This window comes from Dipodomys merriami, unplaced genomic scaffold (assembly GCF_024711535.1).
Source record: "Dipodomys merriami isolate MVZ:Mamm:240054 unplaced genomic scaffold, mDipMer1.0.p SCAF_10, whole genome shotgun sequence".
NCBI classification, from domain to species: Eukaryota; Metazoa; Chordata; class Mammalia; order Rodentia; family Heteromyidae; genus Dipodomys; species Dipodomys merriami.
In genome coordinates this window covers 51343663-51357942 of record NW_027202271.1, presented here as the reverse complement: position 1 = coordinate 51357942, position 14280 = coordinate 51343663, and the positions used below count along the sequence as shown (strand labels likewise).

At 39.4% G+C, this 14280-nt stretch overlaps 1 protein-coding gene across 1 annotated transcript in view; it reads left to right on the top strand.

The window, feature by feature from the left end:
• Positions 1–14280, top strand: part of Gnptab (N-acetylglucosamine-1-phosphate transferase subunits alpha and beta) — a 77808-nt gene that overhangs the window by 54939 nt on the left and 8589 nt on the right. Inside the window, exons 14-18 of the mRNA XM_069991345.1 lie at positions 1239–1438; positions 1657–1876; positions 2726–2839; positions 6002–6087; positions 6843–6941. Of these exons, the coding sequence (XP_069847446.1) occupies positions 1239–1438; positions 1657–1876; positions 2726–2839; positions 6002–6087; positions 6843–6941 (719 nt within the window). The remainder of the gene's footprint in view (positions 1–1238; positions 1439–1656; positions 1877–2725; positions 2840–6001; positions 6088–6842; positions 6942–14280) is intronic.

Genomic DNA, 14280 nt, shown 5'->3' with positions numbered 1-14280 from the left:
CTCAAGGACAACACCCAGGCTCAGAGTTCAAGCCCCATGACCAAACCAAAAAAAAAAAAAAAAAAAAAAGACTTTATGGACTTCTTTGTTGAATGGCAACTCATTTGTACAACTAGATACAGATTTTTAAAAAACAATACTTCCCCTCTCTTATAAAAGCACTATTTGTTATGAACTGCAAAAATGTACCATAAAAAGGGAAAGACACTTCTTCCCATTTTCCCTTTTGAGATAGCCACTTTTCATAGCTTGGTGAATATCCTAGTACTTTCCTATAGATACACAAACATATAATAAGTTATATAGTTTCCATTCTCTTCTGCAGCAGTGAAATAATAGGTGTATTTTCCTGGTTGCCTTTAGATTCAATAACTAACCCTTGTCAGTGCCATTGTTTTTCTAGCAACTGCAAGGTGCTTCCAACATTCTGCAAATACAGATAGTATTGCAATAAATAGTGTGTGTGTGTGTGTGTGTGTATACATATATACATACATATATAGAGATATACATATATATATATCTCAAGCTTATGTTTTTGTTGCTTTAGGTAGAATAACTAGGTTAATGGGTCTGTTTCAAGCTTATAAATTTTAAACCTGTCCTTCTAATGTGTGGGACTACTTCATTTCCACAAGTAGTGTATGGGAGCATTTCCTGTGCCCCACCCAGGCTGACTAGCAAGGGTTACCAAACTAGTAGCAATGTCTTTGCCTTTTTTTCTTTAAATCAATCTGGGAAGCACAAATATTCTTTCTTAACCATGTTCAAATTGTTTTCTAGTATTTTTTTTGTCCACATAGTTATGCCTCTTACAGGTTTTGACTCTGTAACAATACCCCTTGGTGTATGGTGAAACCAAATTTGTTTCTAGCCTGTGCTGCTTTGATGTTGCCAGCAGAACAGCCTTGATCCTGAAAGTACCATCAAATTTAATGCATGGATACATTTTGTAAATGTTGCATTGACTTGGCTTTGAAATACAGCAGGCAGTGACTAGATCTTGATGATTTTGATATAAATAGATCATCATACAACCTGCTGTTCTCAGTTTCAGTGCACTGAAATGCACTTTAGTCTTGGTCTTGGGATCCTTAAAATGACCCGAGAGCATGCCTCTCCTTCTCCCCTCTAGACAGTTATGGAGTTGTTACGACCATGTCACGTAATGTGGTGTCTTTCTCTCTTGTTAGGGCAGTAAGCTTTACATGAGACATAATGCTGAACTCCCCTTGCAGGAAGAAGAATCGCTGAAGACTCAGTTGGCGTACTTCACTGATAGCAAACAGACCGGGAGACAACTAAAAGATACGTTCGCAGATTCACTCCGATATGTCAATAAAATTCTAAACCGCAAGTTTGGGTTCACATCCCGGAAAGTCCCCGCACACATGCCTCACATGATCGACCGGATGGTCATGCAAGAGCTGCAGGATATGTAAGTCTTGCTTGCGTCTCGGGTTACCTGCTTGAACTCACAGCTGAGGCACGTTGAAATTGGTATTATTTGCTCCGCTAACTTTTTGGCTGTAGTATTAGATGAATAATATTGTTAAAGAGACCATCTGAAGTGGGGAGGAAAATGCTGTCCTCTCCAGTATTTAGTGCCATGGATACTGTCAGAATCAGAGCTCATCAGCAGTTACTTTTGGACAGGTTCCCTGAAGAATTCGACAAGACCTCGTTCCACAAAGTGCGCCATTCTGAGGACATGCAGTTTGCCTTCTCTTATTTTTATTATCTCATGAGTGCAGTTCAGCAACTGAATATATCTCAAGTCTTTGATGAAGTTGATACCGACCAGTCTGGTGTCTTGTCAGACAGGGAAATTCGAACACTGGCTACCAGAATTCATGACCTGCCTTTAAGTTTACAGGTATTGTATTAGTGTTACATCATCATATTTGTATTATATTGGTGTTGCATTAGTATTGTGTTGTATTGTTTTAGTCTTTGTGGTACTTGAAGTGAAAATTGTTATTCTGACATCACCTTTTTGTCTACACATTTCAATTTATGCAGGTCAAAATATTCTTAACATTTAATGTGGATAGCCAGTCATAACTAGTCTGTTTTTTATGTCAAAAATAAAACCAAATTTGTGTTTGTTTTTTATAGATTACTTTTTATAGACTTTCATTTAGAGATTAATCTGCTATCTGGGAATAAGACAGTAGGCACCTGAACATAAGATTTCTATGGCAAGTTTATACAGAGCTGATGGCTATTGGTGAATACAGGTCTCAGCGTGGTGTCTCTTACCAGGGCATCCCTCAGCCCCAGGAGTAGGAAACTCACTAATGAAGATGCCAAATGAATCTGGCTGCAGCGTTCCTTTCTTGAGGTTCTTGGACCAACCTGTGCAAATGGGGATCTCACATCCACTGTGTTGTACCTTAGATAATCCTGCTCTGTTTAATTTCTTTATAGTTAAGAGTCATAATATAGTCAAACTCCCTTTGAAAATAGCCTGAAAAGCATTTGGGAGATTTCTACATAGTTTTTTTTTTTAATATTTATTTTTGTATTGTTATTGTAAAGGTAATGTACACAGGGGTTACAGTTTGATAAGTCAGTAATAAGTACATTTCTTTTGGGAGAATGTCACCCCTTACTTTGCTTTTAAATCATTGGGGTTTTTGTTGTTGTTGTTGTTTTTTAAAAAACACACAATCGTTACCTAAAATGTACATAACAGGTTTATGTTTTTATTTTTCTTTGTTAGGATCTGACAGGTCTGGAGCACATGTTAATAAATTGCTCAAAAATGCTTCCTGCTAATGTTACCCAGCTAAACAATATTCCTCCAACTCAGGAAGCATACTATGATCCCAATCTGGTAAGTGGTCTGACTTCCTTTTATACAGCAGGAAGTTCTTCTTCTTTTTCTTTTCTTTGGGGGATCCGGTTGTGGGGCCTGAACTCTGGGCCTGGGCGCTGTCCCTCAGCTCAGCTCTTCAGCTCAAGGCTAGTGCTCTACTACTTGAGCCACAGCACCACTTCCAGCTTTTTTCTTTTTGCTTATGTGGTGCTGAGGAATTGAACCCAGGGCCTCAGGCATGCGAGGCAAGCACTCTACCACTGAGCCACCTTCCCAGTCCAGCAGGAAATTATTCTTATCAGGTGCTATTTGTACCCTTTCTGTGCAGCACATTTAAACACTAGAGGCAGGTTCAACATTTACATGTCTTTGGTGCAAAGTAGCAGCATAGATAATCCAAATCATTTTACTTTGGAATCCTTCTTCCTAATGAATATGTAAGCTAATATTCAGATTAGCTGCTTAGACCCTGTAAGCATTAATCCTAGTCACCAAGGATAGCAGAAAGTAGCTCCAGACCCCAGAGCTTTCTTTTTGTTGTTTTTTGGTCAGTTGTTTGGGCTTGAACTCTGAGCCTGGGCACTGTCTGTCAGCTCAAGGCTCGTGCTCTACCACTTGAACCACAGTACCACTTCCGATTTTCTGGTGGTCTCACAAATTTTCCTTCCCTGGCTGGCTTTGAACTACGATCCTCAGATCTCAGCCTCGTGAGTAGCTAGGATTACAGGTATAAGCCACTGGCGCCTGGCCCCAGAGCTTTCTTTTGGACAGGAAGAGAAATACCAAGGTTAGACACCAACCATCATTGAGAACTTTCTCAAGCTTACCAATAGGGTAAGCTTGGCTGAAGATAAAACTATAAGAGGAAGAGACGTATATTGGGGACAATGGTTCGTCCCTATAATATTGGCACTCCAGAGTCAGAGGCAGGAAGATTAGGAGTTCAGGGCCATCCTGGACTATACAGTGAGGAACCTGTCTCAGAAAAAAAAGAAAAGGGCCAGGCACTGGTAGCTCAGGCCTGAAATCTTAGCTACTCAGGAGGCTGACATCAAAGGATCACAAGTTGAAGCCAGCCTAAACAGACAAGTCTGTGAGACTCTTATCTCCAATTAAATCATCCAAAAGCCAGAACTGGAGCTATGATTTAAGTGGTCGAGCACTATCCTTGAACAAAGAAGCTTAGGGGCAGTGCCTAGGCCCTGAATTCAAGTGCCAGGGCCTGCATTGAAAAAAAAAAAGTGCATCTTAGAACTGAAGAAAGGGTGTAGTGCAGACTTTACTATGGTGTTTACAGCTTTTACTGACATGAAAAAATGTAAAAATATGTAATAGTACTGTGCGCCAGTGGCTCACACACCTGTAATCCTATTTTTACTCAGGGACAGTGCCTAGGTCCTGAATCCCAGCCCCAGGATTGGTGCATGCGAGCGCGCATGTGTGCACACACACACAGGCACAAATACACACATGGTACCATGTACATAATGTGATTTGAACTATGGGAAACTCTCAAATACTCCTTTCTCCAGGAAAGGGTGTTGGGCTCTTCAACTGCTGTCTCCTCAGCCTCTCTACTTACTTGAGTCTCCTAAGTTGTGTATTTTGGGGCCAGTGCACTGGTGTGTTGGGAGGTCAGTGCCCCCTCCCACCTTCCCCAGCCCAGGAACCACTGCCTGAGCCCCTGGGAACCCAGCGCCTCCCGCTCTGCACGCAGGCTGCTCTCCTGCCCGCCTGCTCGCTCCCGCAGCTGCCCTTTTCCCTTGCCTTCTCTCCCCCTTTGCTGCTCTTTTTTTTCTTTCTCTTGCATGTTTTGAATTCCTAGTAAGATTCTTGTTCTTATTATGCCATGAACTCTATAGAACATGTATAGAAATGGAGAGCTTTTCGTTTTCTTTTGAAGTCTGTACATCTTCATTTACTTCAGGAGTATTTGAGTGTTTACCAAATTTGGGGCATGATATTTAGAGTTATCAGTTTTCCTTTGTGAGCTAAGAAGTAAGAATTAAGTTGCTAGTGATGAAAATTGAGTCTTAAAGCTTTATACAGATGAATTGCTGAGTCGCTAAATACTAGTTTTACAGGCAGTACTAGTCACCATTACTCAATAAATTCATCCGAGGTATACTGTAGACTGTATTACTGCAGTTAGTGAATTATACAGAGGATAAAGAAAATAAAGTATTTTTAATGAGACTACAACTTATTAAGTATCATATAAAGCAGCCTGTATTTCATGCTAGAAATTAATCTTCATTCTGAAAAAATAACATTTTATTAAGGAAGTGTTGACATTATATAGAGCAATAGGTAATTAAAATAAAACTTTATATATAAAAATGGGTGATTAAACCAGGCATTGGTGGCTCACATTTGTAATCCTAGTTACTTAGGAGGCTGAGATCTGAGGATCCTGGTTCAAAGTTAGCCTGGGCAGGAACAACCATGAGACTCTTATCTCCAATTAACCACCAGAAAACTGGAAATGGCGCTTTGGCTCAAGTGGTAGAGTACTCTCCTTGAGCTGAAGTGCTTAGAGACAGTGCCCAGGCGCAGAGTTCAAGCCTCACAACAGTGGGGGAGAGGGGAGGAATGGGATGGGGAATGGGTGGCTATCATATGCCAGTTTGGGTTTTTTAAAAAATAATGAGCCGGGCGCTGGTGGCTCACGCCTGTAATCCTAGCTACTCAGGAGGCTGAGATCTGAGGATCGCGGTTCAAAGCCAGGCCGGGCAGGAGAGACTGTGAGACTCCTATCTCCAATAAACCACCAGAAAACCGGAAGTGGCGCTGTAGCTCAAGTGGTAGAGCGCTCGCCTTGAGCTGAAGAGCTGAGGGACAACGCCCAGGCCCAGAGTTCAAGCCCCACGACCGACAAAAAAAAAAAATAATGAAATGAAATATTCTCCCAGGGCTGGGAAGGTGGCTCAATGGTAGAGTGGTTGCCTTGCATGCATGAGGCCCTATGTTTGATTCCTCATCACCACATAAGCAGAAAACTGAAAGTGGTGCTATGGTAGAGCGTTAGCCTTGAGCTAAAGAGCTGAGGGACAGCGCCCAGGCCCAGAGTTCAGCCCCCTCAACTGACCAAAAAATATTCTCCCAACTTTGTGAGTGTATCTTGCCTTGCTGCTGTCTTGGGCTTGACAGAATGTCTCATCCCCTTGTATTTTCTTGCAGCCACCAGTCACTAAAAGTCTAGTTACCAACTGCAAACCAGTAACTGACAAAATCCACAAAGCTTACAAGGACAAGAACAAATATAGGTAAGCAACAAATACATTTCTTTTTTTCCAGAATGGTGACAGAGGCCTGGCATTTCCATAATTTACAACAGTTAAAGGTGATGGCTGGGTGCCAATGGCTCTCGCCTGTAATCCTATCTACTCAGCAGATTAAGAGCTGAGAGTCTTCAGTTCAAAGCCAGCCCCAGCAGGAAAATCCATGAAACTCTTATCTCCAGTTAACTATCAAAAAGCCAGAAGTGGAACTGTGACTCAAGTGGTAGAGTACTAGCCTTGAGCAAAAAACCTCAGTGACAGTGCCCAGGGTCTGAGTTCACCAGAACAAAAAATAAATAAAATTGATGAATGAATGAATGAATGAATTTTCCGAAAGAATGAAAGGTGATTGTTGTCTTTAATAATATTGAAAATTTTGAGCCAGATGCTGGTGGTCACGCCTGTAATCTTAGCTACTCAGGATGCTGAGATCTGAGGTTCAAAGCCAGCCCGGGCAGGAAAGTCCGTGAGACTCTTCTCTCTAAGAAACCACCAGAAAACCCAAAGTGGCACTGTGGCTCAAGTAGTAGAGCTCTAGCCAGCCTTGAGCTGAAGAGCTCAGGGACAGTGCCCAGAGCAAGTTCAAGCCCCATAATTGACCCCTCCCTCCAAAAAATAATAATATTGAAAATTTTAATAATCTGTGCTTTGGTTGACTCAACTAATCTTTTAAAAAATGCTTTTCCTAGTGTAATTCATACCTACATAAATATTTAAGGTCTCTATGTATTGACAATTAGGTTTGAAATAATGGGAGAAGAAGAAATTGCTTTCAAAATGATCCGCACCAATGTCTCTCATGTGGTTGGCCAGCTGGATGACATACGGAAAAACCCCAAGTATGATTGACTTGTTTGCTTGTTTAACTTACCTATTTGTTTTAGCATGCATTAGTTGTATGGGGGAGGGTGATTCATTGTGACATTTTCAGCCTATACAAATATATTCTAATCAATCTCACCTCATCCTTCTCCCTTATAATCCTTTCCTCTTCTTAAAACAATTTGAATACATTTTGTTTTGTTTTATATTTTGTACATTTTTATTGTAAAAATACTGTAGAGGGGTTTCAGTTACATGAGCAAGGTAATGATTTTTATTAGTATAATTTTTGTTGTAAAGATACTATACAGAGTTATATGAATAAAGTAGGAGTACATTTCCTATCGAGCACTGTTACCCCTCCTTTGTTTTCCCTTTTGCTTTATTTTCATGCATGCAAACAAACTACCTCAACTGCATTTGTCCTCATTCATCCCATTGTTAACCCCACCTCCTCCCATGTGTACCCCCTTCCCATTTATATTTAACGTGATTTTTTTTTAATTTAATTTTATTTGTGAACATACTGTACAGAGGAGTTACAATTACGTGGGCAGGATAATGCGTACATTTCTTACCAAGCATTGCAGCCTCCTCCTTTGTTTACCCTTCACATCCCTTCCCAGCCTCCCCCCTCCCCCCCAATCCCAATCCTTCTCTTTCCCCACCCTTCCCCCCGCCCCCCCACCCCACCCCCCCACCCCCGCACCGACGTTGTAAAGCTAGTTTTGGACATGACAACTTGTACTTCTCATTGTTGCAACAGGTCCACCTGTATCCTTAAACAACTGGTTTTTCCCCATCTCCTCCACAAGTTATACTGACATCAAATATAGTGAAAGCAGGGGTTATACTGTGGGGGAAGGATATACAAAGCAACAAAGAGATAATCTTATAAATGCGTTAGAAACACATGCATGAAAGAAAAAAACATTAAAATACACATCTAAGGGTTCATTTTCCTGACATCACATTATCTGACCTTTTCCGCTTGACTCATACATATACTAGATATTACAAATAAGGGAAACCATGGGACCTATGTTTCTTTGGGCCTGGCTTACTTCACTTAATATAATTTTTTCCAAGTTTTTCCATTTCCTAACAAATGGGGCAATGTCATTCTTTCTGATGGAGGCATAGAATTCCATTGTGTATATATACCACATTTTCTTGATCCATTCATCTACTGAGGGGCATCTGGGTTGGTTCCATATCTTAGCTATGGTAAATAATGCTGCAATAAACATAGTTGTGCTGGTAGGTTTAGTGTGGTCTTGTTTGTAAACATTTGGGTAAATGCCCAAAAATGGGATTGCTGGGTCATAGGGGAGTTCTATGTGAAGTCTTTTGAGGAACTTCCATACTGCTTTCCAAAGTGGTTGAACAAGTTTACATTCCCACCAACAATGAAGTAAGGTTCCTTTCTGTCCACATCCCCTCCAGCATCTGTTGTTGTTAGAGTTCTTGATTTTTGCCATTCTAACTGGAGTGAGGTGATATCTCAATGTTGTTTTGATTTGCATTTCTTTTATGGCTAGGGATGTTGAACATTTCTTCATGTGTCTATTGGCCATCCTTCTTTCTTCTTCAGAGAAGTTTCTCTTTAAGTCTTTCACCCACTTATTTATTGGGCAGTTGTTTCTTTGAGGATTTGTTATTGGGGGGTTTAATTTTTTGAGTTCCAAGTATATTTTAGATATGAGACCCTTGTCTGTTGTATGGCTAGTAAAGATCTTCTCCCAATCTGTGGGCTTTCTATTGATCTTGCTAGCTATGTCATTTGCCCTGCAGAAGCTCTGCAACTTTATGCAATCCCATTTGTCCAACCTTTCTATGATTTGTTGTGTTTCCGGGTCTCTATTCAGAAAATTTCGGCCTGAGCCAAGGAGACCTAGGGTTTCTCCTATTCCACCCTGTAATGTTTTCAGAGTGTCTGCTTTGACTTCAAGGTCTTTGATCCATTTGGAGTTGATTCTGGTGCAGGGTGATATATAAGGATCTAGCTTAAGTTTTCTACATGTAGTTAACCAATTTTGCCAGCACCATTTACTGAAGAGGTTGTCTTTCTTCCATTCTATTGTTTTAGCTCCCTTATCGAAGATTAGATGGCTATAGGTCTGTAGGTTCATTTCTGGGTTTTCAGTTCTATTCCATTGGTCCTGAGGTCTGTTCTTATGCCAATACCAAGCTGTTTTGATTACTATGGCTTTATAGTAGAGTTTGAAGTTTGGTATTGATATTCCTCCAGCAGTGTTCTTTCCATTGAGGAGCGTTTTTGCTATTCAGGGTCTTTTATTGTTCCATATGAATTTTTGGATTGCCTCTTCTATTTCCATGAAGAATGAGGTTGGAATTTTGATAGGTATTGCGTTGAATTTGTAGATAGCCTTGGGAAGTATTGCCATTTTCACAATGTTAATCTTTCCAATCCAGGAGCATGGGAGGTTTTGCCATTTTTTAAGTTCTGTGTTGATTTCCTTTTTTAAGATTTTAAAGTTTTCATCATAGAGGTCCTTCACTTCTTTAGTTAAGTTAATTCCTAGGTATTTTATTTTTTGTGGGGCTATTACAAATGGAGTTGCTTTCCTAATTTCAGCCACACTTTTCTCATTGTTGGCATACAGAAAAGCCATTGATTTTTGGGGGTTAATTTTATAACCTGCTACTTTGCCAAAGTTTTGAATCAGCTTGAGTAATTTGGGAGTGGAGTCTATGGGATTCTTTAAATACAAGATCATGTCATCTGCAAAGAGGGAGAGTTTTATTTCTTCTTTCCCTATTTGGATCCCCTTTATGTCTGCATCTTGTCTTATTGCTGTAGCTAGGCATTCTAATACTAGATTGAAGAGAAGTGGAGAGAGTGGGCATCCTTGTCTTGTTCCTGAGTTAAGAGGAAATGGCTTTAGTTTTTCACCATTGAGTATAATGCTGGCTGTAGGTTTGTCATATACAGCCTTTATTGTATTGAGGAATGTTCCATGGATTCCTAATTTTTCCAAAACCTTCATCATAAAGGGGTGTTGGATCTTGTCGAATGCTTTTTCTGCATCTATTGAGATAACCATGTGGTTCTTATTCTTGCTCCTGTTGATGTGATGAATAATATTAATTGATTTGCGTATATTGAACCAGCTTTGCATCCCTGAAATGAATCCTGTTTGATCATGGTGTATGATTTTTTGGATGAATTGTTGAAGTCGATTGGCCAAAATTTTGTTGAGAAGTTTTGCATCAATGTTCATCAAAGAAATGGGTCTATAGTTCTCTTTCTTTGATGAGTCCCTGCCTGGTTTTGGGATGAGGGTTATGATGGCTTCATAGAATGTGTTCGGTAGTGAGCTTTCTCTTTCAATTTCATTGAAGAGTTGGAGGAGTATTGGTGTGAGCTCTGCTTTGAAGGCCTTGTAAAATTCCGCTGTAAAACCATCTGGTCCTGGACTTTTCTTAGCTGGGAGGTCTCTTATTGCTGTTTCTATTTCAATGCTTGATATGGGCCTGTTAAGCTGGTTTAACTCATCTTGGTTTAGTTTTGGCATGTCAATATTTGCTAGGAAAAGGTCCATTTCTGTCAAGTTCTCAAACTTATTAGCATAAAGTTTTGAGAAGTATTCCCTTATAATGTTCTGAATCTTGGTTTTTTCCGTGGTGATGTTTCCATTCTCATCTCTGAGTTTATTAATTTGGGTGTGTTCTCTTCTTTTTCTGATAAGTTTTTCGAAGAACCAACTCTTTGTTTTGTTGATTCTTTCTATAGTTTTTTTGGATTCTAATTCATTTAATTCTGATTTAATTTTGATTATTTCTTTCCGTCTACTGGATTGGGGTTTATCTTGCTGCTCTTTTTCAAGGAGGTTTAGATGTGTCTTTAAATTGCTAGTTTCAGATCTCTCCAATTTGTTGATGTAGGAGCTCAGAGCTATAAACTTGCCTCTGAGTACTGCCTTTGCTGTGTCCCAGAGGAGCTGGTAATTTGTGTGTTCATTTTTGTTGAATAGCATGAACATTTGAATTTCCTTTCTAATCTCTTCCATGACCCACTCTTGATTCAGCAGTGTATTGTTCAGCCTCCATGTGATACCGGACTTTCTTTGGTGGCTTTTGGTGTTGAGTTCTAATTTTATTCCCTTGTGGTCAGAGAGAAGGCAAGGTATAACTTCAATGTTTCTGAATTTAGACAAGTTTGCTTTGTGGCCTAAAATGTGGTCTATTTTAGAAAACGTTCCATGTTCTGCTGAGAAAAACGTGTATTCTGATGCTGCTGGGTGAAATGTTTGGTAGATGTCTGTTAAGTCTAGTTGATCTATGCAGCTGTTTAGATCTGCGGTTTCTCTGTTGAGTTTTTGCCGAGTTGATCTATCTAGTGGGGAGAGTGGTGTGTTAAATCCCCAACAATTAATGTCTTTGGATCTATATGGGATTTGAGGGAAAGTAGTGTTTCTTTGATAAATTTGGGTGCTCCATTGTTTGGCGAATAGATATTTAGAATTGTAATATCCTCCTGAAGGAGAGATCCTTTAATTAGTATGTAGCGACCTTCTTTATCTCTTCTCATGAATTTTAATTTGAAGTCTATTTTATCTGATACTAGGATTGCAACTCCCACCTGTTTATGGGGGCCGTTTGCTTGGTAGATTTTGTTCCAGCCTTTAACATTGAAAAGGTGTTTGTTTTTACGGGCAAGATGTGACTCCTGCAGGCAGCAGATAGAAGGGTCTTGTTTTTTAATCCAACTAGACAGTCTGTGTCGCTTAATTGGAGAGTTCAGTCCGTTAACGTTAAGAGATAGGACTGAGAGGTATTTGGGAATTCCTGCCATGTTATCCACCTTCTTGGGGACTGCGAAAACTGGGTTCTTCCTATGGTTCTTGGATTCTCAGTTTGGGTGCAGTTTCTTGGCCTTTGTTGCGGTCTTGTTGGTTTTCTATGTGTAGGATATCTTTAAGAATCTTTTGTAGGGCTGGTTTGGTGGAGATGTATTGTTTCAATTTTTCTTTGCTATGGAAGGTTTTTATTTGGCCTTCAGTTATGAAGGAGAGTTTAGCTGGGTACAGTATTCTTGGTTGATAGTTGTTTGTTTTTAGGGCATGGCATACATCATTCCAGGCTCTTCTTGCTTTGATTGTCTCTGCTGAGAAATCTGAGGTGATTCTAATTGGTTTCCCTTTATAGGTGATTACCCTTTTCTCCTTGACAGCTTTAAGGATCTTTTCCTTGGTCTGAGTTGATCCTGTGTGGATTATAATGTGACGGTGGGATGTCCTATTCTGGTCTGGTCTATTTGGGGTTCTAAAAGCTTCTTGTATCTGAATAGGCCTATCTTTTTGTATGTTTGGGAAGTTCTCTGCTAGGATCCTGTTAAACAAATTTCCTAGACCATTAACTTCTTTTTCTAGGTGCTCCTCTACACCCATTATCCTTAGATTAGGCCTTCTGATGGTGTCTTCCAGGTGTTGGATAGATCTATCATATTTCTTGGACTTGTCTTGGATGGTTGTATGTTCTTTCTCTATAATATCTAGGCTGTCTTCAGTCCCTGAGATTCGATCTTCTGCATAGTCTAACCTGCTGTCAAGACTCTCTACTTTGTTTTTTATCTCTTTTCCTTCTAATTGGTCAGCTTTGATGGCTTCAAGTTCTTTGTTGAAGCTCTGTTTTAAGTCTTGTATGAATTTCTTTACTTCCTTAATTTGGTGTTCAGTGTTTGTTCTCAAATCACTTAGTTGATTGGTTATGGTTTCTTTGGACTCCCATTCCTTCTGTTGGGTTCCATTCAGCATTCCCTTTGTGGTCTCCCTGACTTCCTTCAGCTCTTTGTTAATGGACTCCATGAGTGCCTTTAGTGATCTTTGTGTATTCTCTACCTGGTCTCTCAATTCCTGAATTACTCTTTGATTAGCTTCCTCCCGTTTGTGGGATTCCTGCAGTTCTCTTTCCTCCCGTTCGTGGGATTCCTGCAGTTCTCTTTGAGTGTTCTCAGCCTGCTCACGCCATTCCTCCCTCTCTCTTTGAGTATTCTCAAGTTGTTCACGCAAATCCTGTATCAGTTTTTGAGTAGCTTCCTCACGCTTATGATATTCCTGTATAAACTTTTGGGATGCCTCCTCTCTCTCCCTATCACGCTCATACAGAGTCCTTTGTAAGTTGTCAAACTTCTCATTTATCATGTTTGCCACCAGTGTTTGTAGAGCTATTTGGGAACTCTCCTCTGGATTGTTCATTATCTGGTCTGTCCCCTAATTATCAAGATTGGGAATTGAGATATCCGGATTTGCCATTTTGGGAATTGAGATATCCGGATTTGCCATTTTTCTTGTGTTTTTCCGGCTTACTCTGCCCATTTGAGATGAAAATAGCACCAGTTTTGTGCTAGAACACTATCTTAAGGCAACCATCAACCAACGTTTGCATTTATACAGTCAATAGTCTACAGATACAATCTAGTTCAACAGATACATCTATTCAACATCAAACAACTATATGTTAATGGGCTTCGAACCGCAGAGAAGAATTTGGAAAACGAGAAATTTTTAGGGTTAGGGAGAGATGTGGGTAAAAAATAGGAATAGATTGGTGTGGGGAGGCACAGGGAGAGTTAACTATGTCCTAATCTCAATGCAGGAAATAGGTTGGGTAGGATGCAAGTAGAGAGAGAGAGAAAAAGAAGAAAGGGAAAGGGAAATGAAAAGAGACCAGAAAAAAAAATAGAAATGTAAAAATTAATATAGTTATGGAGATTGAAAGACCATCTATTTAGAGAGGAATGTGAATATATTGAGAAAACAGGAGGGAGATAGAGGAGATGTGAAAACTTTAAAAAAATGCTTAAAATATTATATAGGTATAAAGAGGTAGTACTGCTATTAAGGAATTTAAGTCTCAGAGGTTTTGGATTGAGTAATAAATTTGTGGACTAAGTGTGTACACAATGGGGGATAGGGTCTACTAGTTAACTATGGGTTTATCTGAGGGTGTGCAGGACAAGAGTTAAGTCACATACAGAAGAACAAAAGAGAGGAAAAGGTGAAATGGATAAGAAAGGGAGAAAAAAAAAGATCAGAAGTTCAGTAGAGCTAGACAAAAAACAAAAAGATAATTAAGAAAGAAAGAAAAAGAGAAAGAAGACAAGAAAAGAAAGGAAAACGCACATTCACGTATTCCTAAAATAAAAATTATAAGAGGGAAAAAAAATTACTGGAAAACAATTATTTTTTCAAAAAAGGCAAAAATTAAAGATTAATAAAAGTTTTAGAAAAGGAAAAAAATTTTTTATATATATATAAGGTACCAAAAAGAAAAAAAGAAAAAAGAAAAAAAGAAGAAAAAAAAAAGTTCTTTGATTTTTTTTTTTTTTTT